Genomic DNA, 15,876 nt, shown 5'->3' on the forward strand with positions numbered 1-15,876 from the left:
TCAGTCCAAGATCGAAGCGGCGAGACGAACGAAAAATGCAAATATGCATCGCTTATTGTCGCGCTTTAAAGGGGGTGCATCCTCTGCCAAGATTTTCCGAAACAAAACAAAATAAAACAAAACACACACACACAGCAAACGGCGGAAAAGCGGCGTGACAAAGCGTCCTATCCTAGTCTAGATTTATTCCAGCACACTTTGGGATCAAGAATTGCACTTACTCTCGAAACAGCATCAAACGTCGCCGCACTCAACTCGAATCTCGAATCTCGGAATTTAGAAGCACACTTCGCGCAATGATCGTCCCGGAACCGCGTAAATTCAAACGAGCGAACGAAACGAACCCTACACGACCGTTTTGGATGAAGATTTCATTTGAACTGAGTCGAAGCTCATGTTCTCGACTGGGGCAAGTCTCTGGAGATTCAGATTCAGCTCCGGTCGTGCATGCTGATTTACCCCCTCGCGCTGCGCTAGTAGACTAGTATACCTGACGCGACCTGAGTGCAAAAGTAGCGGAAAGAAAAGGAGAAGAAGAAGTAAACAAAACAAACCGTTGCCTCGCTGCTCTCAGCAATGGAGATGAGTAAATGATACAAATGCAGCGTGATGCCGGCTTTCAACCAGTATCGCACCCCTCGGTGGGGTGAGTATCTTCTCTCTGGGCGGTGTGATGATCAGTGAGATGCTGCCGAAGATTTGAGGGTATCAAGATGCTATGGAAGTGAGGGATTATTCACATAGCAGTGTGGTGAATGTGTCGGAATAACTATTGTGTTTAATTTAATTGAAGGTTCATTGTCAATTAAATATTTTATTGATATAAGAGAATGTTTCAGACGCACGAAATATACTAGCTCAGAAGTTTTGTCAAATCGTGGCCTCAGATTATTTGAGTAAACCAAGAAAAGCAATCTGAGCGGCAGAATTTCAGCTACCCAAAAAATTGATGTCATATTTTTCCAATGATAGCTTTTAGAAGCGTGGCTACCAATAACAGCAGAAAACAGAAAACCGTTCTGAATCATATTTCGGACGCTTAAGGTATATGATGCAGAAAACAGATCTAAACTTTATGCACATGTGTTATTTGGTTGATATATATATATATATATATATATATATATATATATATATATATATATATATATATATATATATATATATATATATATATAAATGGATTTCTGTCTGTCTGGTCTGATTCTTATAGACTCGGAAACTACTGAACCGATTAACATGAAAATTGGTATGTGGGGGTTTATGGGGCCGGGGAAGGTTTTCGTGATAGTTTGAGACCCCTCCCCCCTCTCTAAGGGGGGCTGGGGCTGCCATACAAATGAAATACAAATTTGTGCATTACTCGAGAATTATTGAAGCAAATGAAACCAAATTAGGCATATTGAGGTTTAAGGGTGCAATAAATGTATTGGGGGTGGTTAGACACTCCATTCCTCTCTCTAAGGGGAAGCTGCCATACAAATGAAACACAAATTACTGCATAATTCGAAAACTAATCAAGAAAATGGAGCCAAATTTGTCATGCGAATGTTTTACGGGACACGAAACGTTTCCATGGTGCATGGACACTCCTCCCCCCTCTCTTCTCGAGAATTAATCAAGCAAACGAAACCAAATTTGGCATGTGGAGGTTTTAGGATGCAATAAATGTTTCTATGGTGGTTAGACACTCCTCCTGCTCTCTAAGGGTGGACTGTCTTACAAATGAAACACAAATTTCTGCATAACTCGAAAACTAATCAAGCAAATGGAGCCAAATTTGGCATGTGAAGGTTTTACGGGGCACGAAACGTGTCTATGGTGAATACACTCCTCCCCCTCTCTAAGGGGGCTGCCATACAAACGAAACTTAAACTTCTGTATAACCCGAGAACTAATCAAGCACAATTTGGGATGTGACAGTTTTTGGGTATGAGAAATATTTCTATTATGGTATGACACCCCTCCCTCCTCTGGAATGGAGAGGAGGGAGGGGTGTCATACCATACCGTGATATTTGTATCTCCTTTTATTTCTCAGCTACGAATCAGTGATACAATGCAAAATTACTTCGTGAAAAGTCACATCAATTAGCATATTGAGTTTTTACGTGGTTGATAAGTGCCACGTAATAAATTGCGTAAATTTCGAAATCCGCGTAAAAAAACCGCGTGTATTCCGAAATCCACTTAAAAAAAACCACGTAAATTCCAAAATCCGGGTAAATTCCAAAAACCGCGTAAAAAAGCCGCGTAAAATAAAACCGCGTATAAAGAAAACCGCGTAAAAAGCGACTTCAGTGTACTTCAAAACTACTATCTTTTGTTTTTTCGGTCCCTATCCCCCGCAAAAAAAAGTTTACCTGTATACTGTACTAAATTTTCTCACACGATTCTGTTGCTTCCATTTGAAAGAAGCAACAGAATCGAACGAAACAAAAAAAAATTCTATAACTCTGTCATTGTTGAAATTCGACCATATGCGTAGAAGGATTTTATCATCAAGAATGATCGTCTATCACCTCCTGAGAGCTTCTGGATAATTTTATTTTGTTCGTGTGAGAAAGGCGTTTTCTGACGTAAAGGGAATCAATAAAAAAACGAAAAATATGTGTATAAAAAACCAAAAAATTTTTTTGACTCAATTATATACAGGATTCGGCTATATACAGTGAATAGAAATCGGAGACTGCACCCAAACTATCGTTGCTAGAAAGCATTTCATTTTCGGCAGAAACCATATCTATTCATGCCTTGTAGCGTCAAATGAGCAAATAATGCCATCTGTCGCCCAACGCTTAAAAATGTTTGGATGTGTGAAAGCAGACATCTCTTTCTTTTTTCTTTTTTCGTCTTTTTTGGATTGCACCCAAAAAAAATCCAAACGACCTCAACGGGGATCGAACCAAGGACGACTGGAACGCAAGACTGTTTTACACGACCACGCTATCCACATAGTTAATGATGCTGTTGCGCAGAAGCGTGATAATATTACATCTCATTACAAATTGAAGTTGCCGTTGCCTTTCCATCCGTGTACATATGTAGCAAAGTAATGCGTGCTTATTTGGAACGTGTCTCTTGTTTCGCTCGCTCGTATTAATCTCATATTGCCGTACCATATATATTATACAAATGCTTACTAGTATTTGAGAGTCATGACATTTTCTGTTATTTTTACGCTCGTTTAATGTAATAAATCGGGATGACAAAACATGAGCTAAAAATCAACTTTGGGTGTGCATATAATCGAATCCGCCCATCCAAAGTCCGCCATCTGCAAAAACTAGAATCCCCAAGCATGAAGCTTGAAACGTTTCTTGGCCATTGCCTCCATGATAAAGTTTAATCAAATGTTTCCCAAAACTTGAATGCAGTTTCTTAGAATTCAATATACTGTTTTTCGAAATATCAGCCAAATGTTTCTCAATAGAGTAGTTTTCAATTTTTTTCAACTGAAATTAAAACAGACCAAAAAGTAGAATCTTTGTTTCGATGCAGGTGATATGGACATATAGTGGGCGGAAAATGGACAGGTTGTAATATATGAAGCGCAGAAGTTTATCGCTTGTGAGGGGAATAATGCTTAATTTCGAAGCTGCAAAAACTAAATCTACGCACGGAATCATGTTTGATTTTCGGTTTTTGTCTTCCTTCTTCACCTTTGATCAGTATTCATTGTTATAGGGTGGTTGAAATATCATAGAATAGCTTGTAGAAGGGGTTCTCATTAACAGAAATTTGAAATTCATTATGTAACTATACAAATCAACCACCTGTCCATCTGACCCCCACTGTCCCCGCGCCTCCCCTATAGCTTATTGCAACAAAACAGTTGAGTAATTGTTGTCTAGGAATCCCGTTCACGAGAAAATAATAAATTTATAATTCAACATATCGTCTTATTGAGCACTCAATGCTATAGCTCGACCATTGTTCAACTGACTAATTTTATTATAGTCATTGTGTGATTGTGTGGCAAAGTGTCAATAGTCGAAATGAAGCTATATTTCAGCTTTAAATTGCGTCTGTGCAGCTTTTCCATCAGTTGTTGAACAAACGAAAATAAAAGCACCCTCAAAACGTTTCACTGGCATATTATCCAGGTAAATATCATTGGTTGAACAAAATCTCCAATTTAGTCTAAATAATCTTTTACAAACGTATAGTTCGGTATATCGTTTCAGTCGTCAATAGACGACTAAGCTGTAAAAATTTATCTTATTTTTAACAAAAACCTTTGGTGTAATTTTGATAATTGGCTTTACAGATACCCCAATCTTCAAGAATAATTATTTTCCGTTGTTCCGTTTTCTGGAAAATGACAAAAAATTAAAAAAAATGCGAAACAAAAACATTGGCCAAAACCTACATTTTTCTTCCTGTAGGAGGTTCGTTGTGTGTTCTTTTATCAAAGTAATCTTACGCTATGTGTGGTTTTTCATGCAGAATTCAATACAGATTCCATTTTTTACATTACTTTTCATAAATGTGTACGATTTCGCAAATTATTGAAATTTAAATCTGTATAAAAAACATATCTCCATTTTTGTGAGTCCGACACGGCACCACTATACATCGAACCTTGTTAAATTAGAAGGATTTTTACATATTAACATTTATACATATGTATATATATATTGAAATATTATTTCCGGTTGTTCATGTAAATAGTCGTGTGGTCTCCATTTTTTTACAGGTTTTATTTATATTTATATCGAGGTGTACCTAAAACCGAAGCATCACCTAATCACCTTCGCTCGTCAGCTCACCGCTGGATGAGAAGCACTCAGCACTAAGAGAGCAGTATCGTGCTGAATAGTGCACCTTTACCGCCCCCAATTCATAACAATCATTTCACAGTGAGAAACACCAGCAAAAAATACTCTCCGCTATCGAGAGAAAATTCGCTCTCGGGTGATGCTGAAACAAAGTGCGATCGGAAAAAAATAAAAACAAAACAAACAGCATCACCGATGATGGGTGTGCAATAGTTCGCCGCTTCACTTGTTTGTTTCATTAATGATGCAGAAGTTGGCTTTTGTCACACTGGAGATGGATATGTTTTACCATTAACCCTCTTGTACTCGCGTGCAAAATCATAACACGTATACTCGCGCACGGTGTCACAGACCGAAAATTGAACTTCTCTGTAATGTTGCCATTGTGTATTTTTCAGACTTTATTGGCATTCATTTGAAGAAGAGGGTATGATTGAATGAAAAAACTCCAAAAAATATGTTTTCTTCGTCTTTATTATGTTTTAATAGTCATCTAATTCAACCTCCTTCTAAGTAGAGTATTTTTGATACTCCAACACAAATAACGAAATTCGAATTTTTCACTGTTATTAATTAAAAGTAAGCAACTAAATATAATTCATGGCAGTATAAATAGCTATAAAATAACATAAAAACGTAATAATTGATTGTGGTTTCATTGGAGTAAGAATCAGAACATAGCATCGCTGCATGCTCGAAACAAACATATTTTTTTACATTTTGTGCAGTTGTTGCGTGTTTTCGGGTCTTTTATCGAAAAGAAGAATGTATAACGACCTTCTGGATAATTACCAGATGATAAAGGTCCTGGAATATAAAGGTTGCATATTTCTAATATTCTTTGTCTCTAATTTCTTTGTGAACTAAGACCCTTTTCTAGATGGGGCATAAAAAGTTGATATAAAAGGATTTCTAGGAACTTCCTTTTATTTTTTATTGTTTTCTTGTCGATATTGTCCATTATAAAAAAGTGTCCCCGAAACTGTAACTGTTAAAATTTACCGTAAGCTACCGATTAGTTTATAGTTTACTGTTTACAATTCTTCCACAAGTGTGTATATGTATGACCATTATATTTAGCGAATAACTATACAAAAGTCAAACATTTATATTTTGCTTTTGAACGTCTAACGACGAATAGTTAATATATGGATCCGTTCAATCCAGTTACAAAAGGGACTGAAATCAAATAAGAATAGTCCGGTAATGATCTTATTCATTATATTCAATAAATATTCCACGCCACTAACATTAATTTATACATTTCATTCAACAATATTCTAGAATATGAAAAAATGCACTTGTCCAAAAAAGTTACTCCTATACTCGTGTCGGTGTGTCAGACCGAAAGTGTAAAAAAAGTGACACACGTCCCCTTCTTACCAACACATGCGATACGCTAAACGATGACGAACGACGAATAACGAAGCTAGAGAGAATCGCAAAGTTGTAGTGTTGATATTTTCTAAGAAATGAACGAATTATTAGATTCTCGGTTTGACAGACCAATGCGCGAGTATAGGAGTGTTAAAACACTCATAAGAGGTTGTCACAAAGTGAACGACGTTGACCGACCTGTTTCCAACTGTAGTTCTTAATTTGGCTATTTTGATCAAGATGTTGTTGAATGTGAGCAGGGAATTCTACTTCAAATAATATATCAATGCACAGAAAATAGCAGGGTTTTCTTCGAAAAACCCTATGTGATTAATTGTAACATTTTGCATTTGGCATTAACTACAATTTAATTCATCCCTAAAACAGGTTGGTCAAATCCATTGGGTGGAGATTTGTATATATTACGTGTTGTGTTATTTTTCGATTTGCATTTCAACAGTGGTGAACATCCGAGTCTTCCACAAAATTCATGACGGACTATAAAAATCACAATAAGTTTACTCGAATAGACGCATTATCGAGAGGAAAAGATAAATTCGATAATCCACAGGGTCTTCAAACCTAAACAATAGAACACATAAAATGGACCACTTAGATTTTCCACGCGCGTTTTCCACGCGCGTTAAATGTGGCAGATAGCCTCCGCAATTAAGTAATCCTAGTGCAGTCTTAAAATAAACGTCTTTTATTAGCATTATAAGTTATGCCGTAAAATTGTCATGAAGGGTGTTTTTCCTCATCCATGGGATGACGCGTGACGGTCGCGTGATTCATGAAGGGAAAATGACAGCCAAGCAGCGGTCATAATTAGTACCTCAAAAGCAGTAGCGTCGCTGGCAACTTAAATATAAACAATCCAATTGTTTTGATGCAGCGGAATTCAAAATGCTGCACATTCACAAGATGACGGTGATGAGTAACAAAAACAAACAAGAACGTGAAGGGCAAATGCGTGTGGCTTACCGGTGATGAATATGCAACGGAGGCAACTTTTACAAACTGAATATTTTCTGTTATTAAGACTTAGAGTCGTAAACTATCAAACACTATTATATACAGTGAAAAATTTTATACTCTTATAATTTTGATAATTTGATTAAATTATTGGAACTTGAGTAACATTCTTCGACAGTTGATTTTTTTTGAGTGTATTATAATAACATACACGACAGAAATCAGAGGATAGGCTTCGGAATAAAGGATTTAATAATAATAATAATAATAATAATAATAATAAGGTTTGAGCTGGACGAGCTATCTTGCTGATAATGGAGGAAGGAAGGTATTGTATTATAGAGACTTTAAACTTTTTCAGTTCATTCGTCTCTAGCCTTGAGAAAGGCCCTTTGAAAACTCTACTCTACTCTACTCCAGCGCTACCACCTCCACCCTCTTGCCTTGAGAAAGGCACTCGATCCCTCGCCATCCAGCTCGTCCAGCAACGATGTTGTCCAGTCGGTGTCCACACAAAGAATGTAGATAATGAAGGAAGGAAGGAAGGTATTGAATTAGAGAGACTTTAAACTCTGAGAGTTCATTCGTCTCTTGAGATAATGAAATATCAGGGTTTAGCATCTGAACCAGTAAGCAAGATAAAAAAATTTTAAAAAACGGGCTGATGATAAAATACATAGAAATTTTACCAAATGAACAAACTGAGGCATTATGCGAGCGTAGTGCGTCCATGGTATGTCAAGAAAAATTCCAACCCGAAAAAATCCTTGACCGATAGGGAATTGCATCCATTGCCAATGTTAGTATCGGCCATGAATTTACAAGAGTCTTTCCGGTTTTTCTAGATTCCCAATGAAATCAGACCTATCTATCTAATTAGAGTGTACGAGTATTTAGGTTGGGTTATCCCTGGCTTTATTCCATTTTCCACTTCCTAAAGAAAATAATTAAAAAAATAAAAATTTGATTCTCTTTTGCATATTTTCAATCTCAGTTCTCTATGCCTGTCAACGCATGCGATTCCCAAGGGGGGATCAGAATGCCGCGCTATGCGTCGCGTTGCGACAATTGTGCTTTGACACTTCATTTTAAATATGTGTGTTTCCATTTAGTCGAACACAATAATGCGATGCGTCATTAGCATCGTTGTACTAAACGCTAACATTCGTTCAAAACTGCTTGCGCCGAATTCGCGATGACAGTGGCATGGTGTCGACGCATGGTGGCAATTTCAAATTAGGACCATAATTTGGGTCCCAAACTTAATAGTGTAATCTCTATCAGATCAGAAGACACGAAGCCGGTTTTTAAATTCTAAAATTTGAAGGAAAATTTTCACATCATGTTATTTGATTACTTGAAACACTTGTTTGTGACTTTCATTCAGCCATATGGCTAAACAATTCCAACATTGTTGCTGAATTTTTTCATCATAATATAGAATTGTCATCATAAACAATTTTCGTATGAGACTTTTTCACCACCTGCAAACAAAAATGTTGTTCATTTAAATAGAATACTAATTTGATAAGGGAAAGCTAATTTTCATTCATAATATTAATTTTGAAAACGTGTTCATTACGACTGAAACTCAGCTATTCTTTCACGCTCCCCTAAACTAGTAAACGAAGCTCAATGCCACTAGCGCGGATATTTCAATGTGTTGTTTTTAGAAACATTGAACTGATCCGTGGACACAACAAGAACAAGATATTTATACGAGTTTTGTTTTTGTTTACATGAAAAGTGGTGACGCGAATGCTAGATTGTGACTGCAAATCAACAGACTGCGTCGGGCGAATGTTTTAGTACAAAACGCAAACAATGACAGCTGGTGAGAAGCAACGCACAACGCGGCATTCTGTTTCCACTTTCAGACTATTGTAGACTTCACAGTAATTTAAAAATAAATGAGAATAATGATCTTCATAATAGTCTTCAGACAAGAAAAGTCACAGGAGGGTTGTGTCCGAGACACGACCGCATAGTTGACGTAGGATTCCGTTAGGCTATCTGCTGATTTATATGTTTTTGATTCCCCCGGGCACCTTGGTTTTGATATCTCTGTTAGGGAATACATTTCGGTAGAAACAAAATTTCCCCCTACTTTTATGTATTTGCAATGCCGATTTCCCCCAGACAGCTTGGTTTTGATGTCTCTGTTAGGGAACACATTTGGGTGGGAGCAAAATTTCCCCCTACTTTCATGTATTCGCAATACTTCGTCAATCCACACGCTAACTATCAAACTGGTCACAAATCTGAATCATTTTTTCATAAATTTCATGCAAATAGTTCGAAATATTCTAATATTCGTTGTTGTCTTGCTTCAGCTGGCAATTTGTATAAAAATCAGAAAAAATGAGTTTTTTTCACGAAATTACAGTACCGTTCAGAATCATATCTCGGACGCTTAAGGCATATGATGCAGATGCAGAAACGGATCTCAACTTTATGCACAGGTATTATTTGGTTGATATTTTTAATAAATTAGTTTGATGTGCTACCAAGCTTTCTACTTTGGTACCTTTTTGATTGAAAACATAAGAAAATCATCGAATAAAATACTTTTCATATCATGCAAATAAGAATCAAACTTCGGACACTTTTCATAAAAAAATCAAATTTCGAATAGATTGAATTCAAATTTCGGACACTTTATGTTGTATTTTTTTGAACGGAAATTACATTACACTTGATTATATTTTATAGTCAACTGCGAAACACTTACCAAGCAATCACAGTAACCTGATAACGGTGATGAAAACTGATGAAACATGAGAGAAATTTAAATATTGATTGAAATTCCACGTGCTAACGCTAAGCAAACGTCAAACACAAACGATAATGAGTAGTGCTGTTGGATTTTTTCCTACTATGTAATGATTCTGATGTAATTCTCATATGAAATTATAGTGAAACCAAGGGATTACTCTAAAGAAGCAATTGTGATATTGATTCTATAGTCATATCATCAGTGCATTAAGCATTTCAAAATATTAGAACAAAGTGTCCGAATCATATGATTCAGAGCGATATTTCAAAAACCACCAATAAAAAATCCGCTTCCCACTCCATTCCACTAATTGTTTTGTCGAGTGAAAAAATGAATCGCCGAATGCGTTGCTAAGCGGAAAACTCGAGAGCAGATCATCCGATTTGAGCTGCGTTTATTTTATAGTATTCGTCTCTGCCCATAGATCAAAGTTACGCGAGATAAATCGATAAAAATTTAGACAAACTTTGATGGAAAATTCGAAAAATTGAATGCCACATCGTTGTTAGTCCAATTGAATTATTCATTCAATTTCGTCAATTCATATTTAAGAAAGGTTTGTGTTGATTAAAGAATCTTTAACGAGAATTGTGTCTGTTATCAATGTTATATTACCATGTCACTTTTTGGTAAAAATCTTTAAAAATTCATATAAAAACCGAGGGTCAAGACTTCGTATTTTAAGCGTTCAAATAATATCAACAGTTTGAAACTGCTTTTGGGCTTACTAACTTGTTAGAGTGATATGCTTCACAAGACCGTAGATGTCGACACTTTACATTTGTCATCGCGAATTTATTGATTGATTGATTGATTTTTTCTGTTACAGAAGCTTCAGATTACAAGCTTTAATCGCCTCTAGCCATGAACAAGGCTAATTAGAAGACCAATCAATGATTATTTCTTGGATTGAACCCACAAACGCTCGTTTAGTAAGAGAACGTGAATGTTCGAATGTGTTGATTTTAAAAAACGAAGTTCGTGAGGTCATTATAACATTGTGCTAGAGATGAACCAGCCTTTGGCTGAAAATCTCTTTAATAAAGAAAGAAAAAAAAAATTATAACATTATATTAAAATTATTATCAGATACAGTTTTCGCTTAATACATTCCACAATTTGCAAATAAAACATGTGTCTCTGTTACATCGATTACACATCCGAACGGAAAAGTGAGTTCTCATTCATAATTTCTTCAAAAAGTGCTTTTCTTCCACCTGAAAATCTTTTGATCTTCGTTTCACAATGACAGAACATGTAGCTCAATGCTACTGTCATCAAGGACCTGCTGAAGCATGTCTGTGTCTGGTGGGATTGGAAATGAATTCTTCATTGAGCAATTCCAAATGAAATCGTCCCAAAAATGTAGATTTTAAAAACATGTATTTTTGATTCGAATGAAAATTTGTATTCCGTTTGGGTTGGAGGAAATATGAGCGATTGGGAATTTTTTGACTCAAGCGTTTAATATGATTGTCGTGTTATACCGTCATGTTCATGAAATTTCATGAATTTGCTTATAATTTCCAACAACTTTTCCAAATACATCATTATGGTAAAAATATATGTTTAGGAATTACATTGGGAAACATTTGAACACATGTGGGTTAATACAAAACGCAGCGATATAAAAAAAATTTTCTAAACTTATACAACCGTTTAACATATAATTCGTGTAGCAAAAAAATACGAACTGTTTTCAAAGTAGAATTAAAATCTCAACAACACAAATACACCTCGTTTATTCAATCGGACGATATGGGTTCAAAAATAATTGACTTGTTTACGTTATGCCTAGATTGTACCTGAAGTCAGCTATCTTTGAGGTAACAAGTTTTTGGGTCAATTAGTAAACAGCATACACCTTTTATCTTTCGAATGGAGTGATTGACATACCACTTTGTACAACTGACAAAAAGTGTTGACGCTCGAAACTTTGCACCCCAAACAAACGCTCTTGTTTCAGAAATTTTAAACTTACACCCCAGTACAGATTCAAATGATGTGATGTGATGCAAAATACAGAGGCACTCTTCACCAGACGGCATGCAATTCGACACAGTGCCTCCACAGAACAAAATTGCACCATACAGTGCGATATATATCATTCATTCTTCCTTAGAATCGACCAAAACCATTGTGTGTGACATCAGCATTGAAAAAGACTGATGTTTGATTGCTGGAGCGAGACGACTTGAATGATGATGATGATGATAACGATGTTGATGATAACGTGATGCCTTGAAAAAGACCAATTTGGAAATCTCAACTGAACACTCGTCCTTGAGAAAGGTTATTTGAAAGACTCGCTGCCGTCTGGTCGCTAGCTAGGTGACTGATGAATTGTGAATACTGTGTTTTGAAATCGCGAATGGCTTGTTTATATTCAATGAATAGAATACGTGGGAGCTAAGATTGCAATATTATCTCTATCCACATTGTCCGTAGAACGAATGCTGCAATTGCATTTGGAGCGACCAACGCCTGTCTTACTAGCAGTAATATTTGAATATTTCTCTATTGGGCGAAGCTCCGGCGCGTTGGGCGGGTTCATTTCCTTTGGCACGAAGGTGACCCCTTTGGCTTCGTACCACTCCAACACGTCCTTTGAATAGTGGCACGAAGCGAGATCCAGCCAGAAGATGGTCGGGCCCTCGTGCTGCTTCAATAGTGGTAGTAAGCGCTTCTGTAGGCACTCCTTAAGGTAAACCTGCCCGTGTACCGTGCCGGTCATCACGAAGGGGGCGCTCCGCTTTCCGCAAGAGCAGATCGCTTGCCACACCATGTACTTTTTGGATAGTTTCTGCTTGCGAATCTCCTCCGGAATGCTGAATTTGTCCTCTGTGGAGAAGAACAACAGGCCCGGCAGCTGACGAAAGTCCGCTTTGACGTAGGTTTCGTCGTCCATTACCAGGCAATGCGGCTTCGTCAGCATTTCGGTGTACAGCTTCCGGGCTCGCGTCTTCCCCACCATGTTTTGCCTTTCGTCGCGATTAGGAGCCTTCTGAACCTTGTATGTACGCAGGCCCTCCCGCTGCTTGGTCCGCTGGATGAATGAACTTGACAAATTCAGCTTATTGGCGACATCCCGGACCGAACTTCTCGGATCACGTCTAAACTGCTTAAATACGCGCTTGTGATCTTTTTCACTGACGGAGCATCCATTTTTGCCGTTCTTCACCTTCCGGTCGATGGTTAGGTTCTCGAAGTATCGTTTTAGTACTCTGCTGACCGTGGATTGGACGATTCCCAGCATCTTACCGATGTCCCGATGTGACAACTCCGGATTCTCAAAATGAGTGCACAGGATTAATTCACGACGCTCTTTTTCATTCGACGACATTTTTCCAAATTTACGAAAAATTGACAGTGAAGCATGGCCAACGTGATCTATACACTCTTATCTGATTATAAGCGAAAGCTGAAGATATAATTCCTAAAAATTAAATTTCTACAGCGTTTTTCCGTGATGCAATTTGATGTGACACACCCTTTAATACCACTTAACTAGACAACTAACTAATGTGTAGGTGTGTAATGTGTTATGTGTTAAACTCCGTTATTCTCATCTCATGTTTCCAAAATGATTTCTTAAGTTTTCGTGATTGTTACACGTACACACAAAGAATGTTTCATAATCTGAGCAATTTTATAGATTTTAGTGATGTCGAGACGTTTAGTGACGTTTTCTAACTGTAGTCACACATCAATCAAAATCTGGTGTGTTCAACCGCACATAAACATATTGTTGCACCTTCGAACTCTCTGAATCTGATCTCTGAAATGGTACATGAGCACAGAATGTGACCATTACTGATTAATACACATATTTAACGATCGCCAAATGCTTCAATTATGATTGCTATTACTGGATACCAATATAAAAGCCTTTAATGATCCATGATTAGAGCTAAATACGTTATGAATTGCCATCGGAACAGCAACTGTAACACTCAAACTGTTCAGCGACCAATTTTTCAATTAGATCACAGGGCTTGAATGATAAATATTCCAATAAACGATATCAGATGCTACCCTGCCTATTTATAACCGATATCAACCTTCAAAATCGCTCCGTTCTTGGCTTCAATTGAACTTCGGTTTACATCGATTCGCATTTTCGCGCGATTCGAATTGTGAGTAATTGTGGCTGTTGAATTGTTACAGCAAATCCATCGAGAAGCGCGAATTGATGAGGTGTTAATTTAAAGTACCCAGGAGTTTACATGAGTGTGAATGAAAGTTTAATAATAGTTATTTTTCCTTTTGGATGATTGAGCACAAAGTTCACATGTTGGATGCCGATTCCAACAGAAAAATAAATTGATATGATGGTCAAATTTACTTTCAATGTTATGCTGCGCGCTGGGAACTCGAAAAAACTCTTCAGAGTTTTTCTTCACACGAGAAAATTGTGTGAATTATCGATCTGGTCGGTCCTCTAATTACATCTGTCATGACCTCCCCGGTGACGGTGCAATCAAACAAAATACGATTTGTGAAGGTGGATAATGCATCCGACATTCGGAACCATCGAATTCGCCAGCAAGGTATCACAATCACTTTGGATGGTGGTTGCCCACATTCACAATTTTTAACGGTTCTTAAATTGAAATTGCAAATACGAAGTTGTGACATTTTGAGTTGTAAAAAGAAAAATTAAGATGTTACATAAATTTTTAAACAATAGAAACAGTCGAAGCGGGTAAGATGATACAATAGTTTTGCTAAGAACTGATTGGTGGGAGGGAAGCTGCTGAGCGCGTGGCGAAGCTCTGCAACTTTTCGCATGCTTCGAGTCATGCGTATGCACTTAACCTTGGGCATGACGTCACTAGGTGACATTTTTCGAGCCCGGAAGCAGGCTTAGTTTTCTAGATTTTATTATCAATAAATCACAATGATTGGAGCTTAACTACTTCGATGAAATATTGCGGCTTTTAGCCGGCGTGAAACACTACACACTTGTAGGATTTCAAATGCTGACGTAATATTAAGGAAAAAGAAGACTGTCGATCATCGAAGATCAGTGAGAAAACTTAGGTGTTAGTGAAATATTTTCAATCACTTATTTAAGGTGAATGACGGATTTCATACCAACTCGACTGGCCGTTGGCAGCACCATCTCAGATAGCAGTGAAACGTTGTAGGTGTAAAGACATGGGTCATTTAAGCAACTTTGCATACTTGAAATATTCCAAAAATAATTAGACTACTTTTTGGAAAAAGGCAAAAAAAATTTCTTTATTTTTCACAAAAATTTATAACTTAAAAACTATGATTTCTACAAAATTCTTGTCAATAGATGAAATGTAGGAAATTGTTCAAATTTTCACATAAAAATATCACACATTTCTTTAAAAAAAAATTAGCTTTTTTCAACAAAATTTAGTAATATTCAACAAGTCGTCCATACTTCGGAAGATGGGCACTTTTACAGGGAAAACCATTTTTCGAACAACAACTTTTTCATATTTTCTTTGAGAAACATACAACTTATCCTAATATTGTTTAAAGTCAAGATAGCGATATAGTGTATTCGACAAAGTTTTAGACCTTGTTAAAATATAAACTTTTGTCGAAGACATCAACTTTTCATATTTTATAGTTTTTGGAATATAAATCCTTTTTGTATGAAGACTCCTGAAAAAAATAATGTTTTGCTCGTAACATTTTTGTGTGCAAATTTGCACGTTTGACATGTTCTTGACATGTTTCCAAATTGAGAAAAGTTAGCAGAGCATGTAAATTGCGAGAATTTATACATAAAAATGTTACGAATTAAACATTAATAGTATTTTTTCAAAGAAAAAAAGAAAAAGTTGTTGCTCGAAAAACTGTTTTCCATGTAAGTTTGTCCATCGTCCGATGTATGGAAACTTGTTGGAAATTTTAAGGGCTATTAATATCAATTTTTTCAGATTTTTGAAAAGCACATGTTTTCAAGAAAAAATGAATTTTAATTTAA

At 36.6% G+C, this 15,876-nt stretch overlaps 2 protein-coding genes across 2 annotated transcripts in view; both read right to left on the reverse strand.

The window, feature by feature from the left end:
• Window positions 1-439, reverse strand: part of LOC129780157 (mucin-2) — a 163,111-nt gene extending 162,672 nt beyond the window's left edge. Inside the window, exon 1 of the mRNA XM_055788139.1 lies at window positions 222-439. The gene's annotated coding sequence lies outside the window, so the exon portion shown is untranslated. The remainder of the gene's footprint in view (window positions 1-221) is intronic.
• The window catches only part of LOC129774124 (lipase member H-like), a 28,686-nt gene continuing 13,155 nt past the window's right edge, over window positions 346-15,876 (reverse strand). The window contains exon 3 of the mRNA XM_055777824.1: window positions 346-500. Within this exon, the coding sequence (XP_055633799.1) occupies window positions 346-500 (155 nt within the window). The remainder of the gene's footprint in view (window positions 501-15,876) is intronic.

Source organism: Toxorhynchites rutilus, chromosome 3, assembly GCF_029784135.1.
Source record: "Toxorhynchites rutilus septentrionalis strain SRP chromosome 3, ASM2978413v1, whole genome shotgun sequence".
NCBI classification, from domain to species: domain Eukaryota; kingdom Metazoa; phylum Arthropoda; class Insecta; order Diptera; family Culicidae; genus Toxorhynchites; species Toxorhynchites rutilus.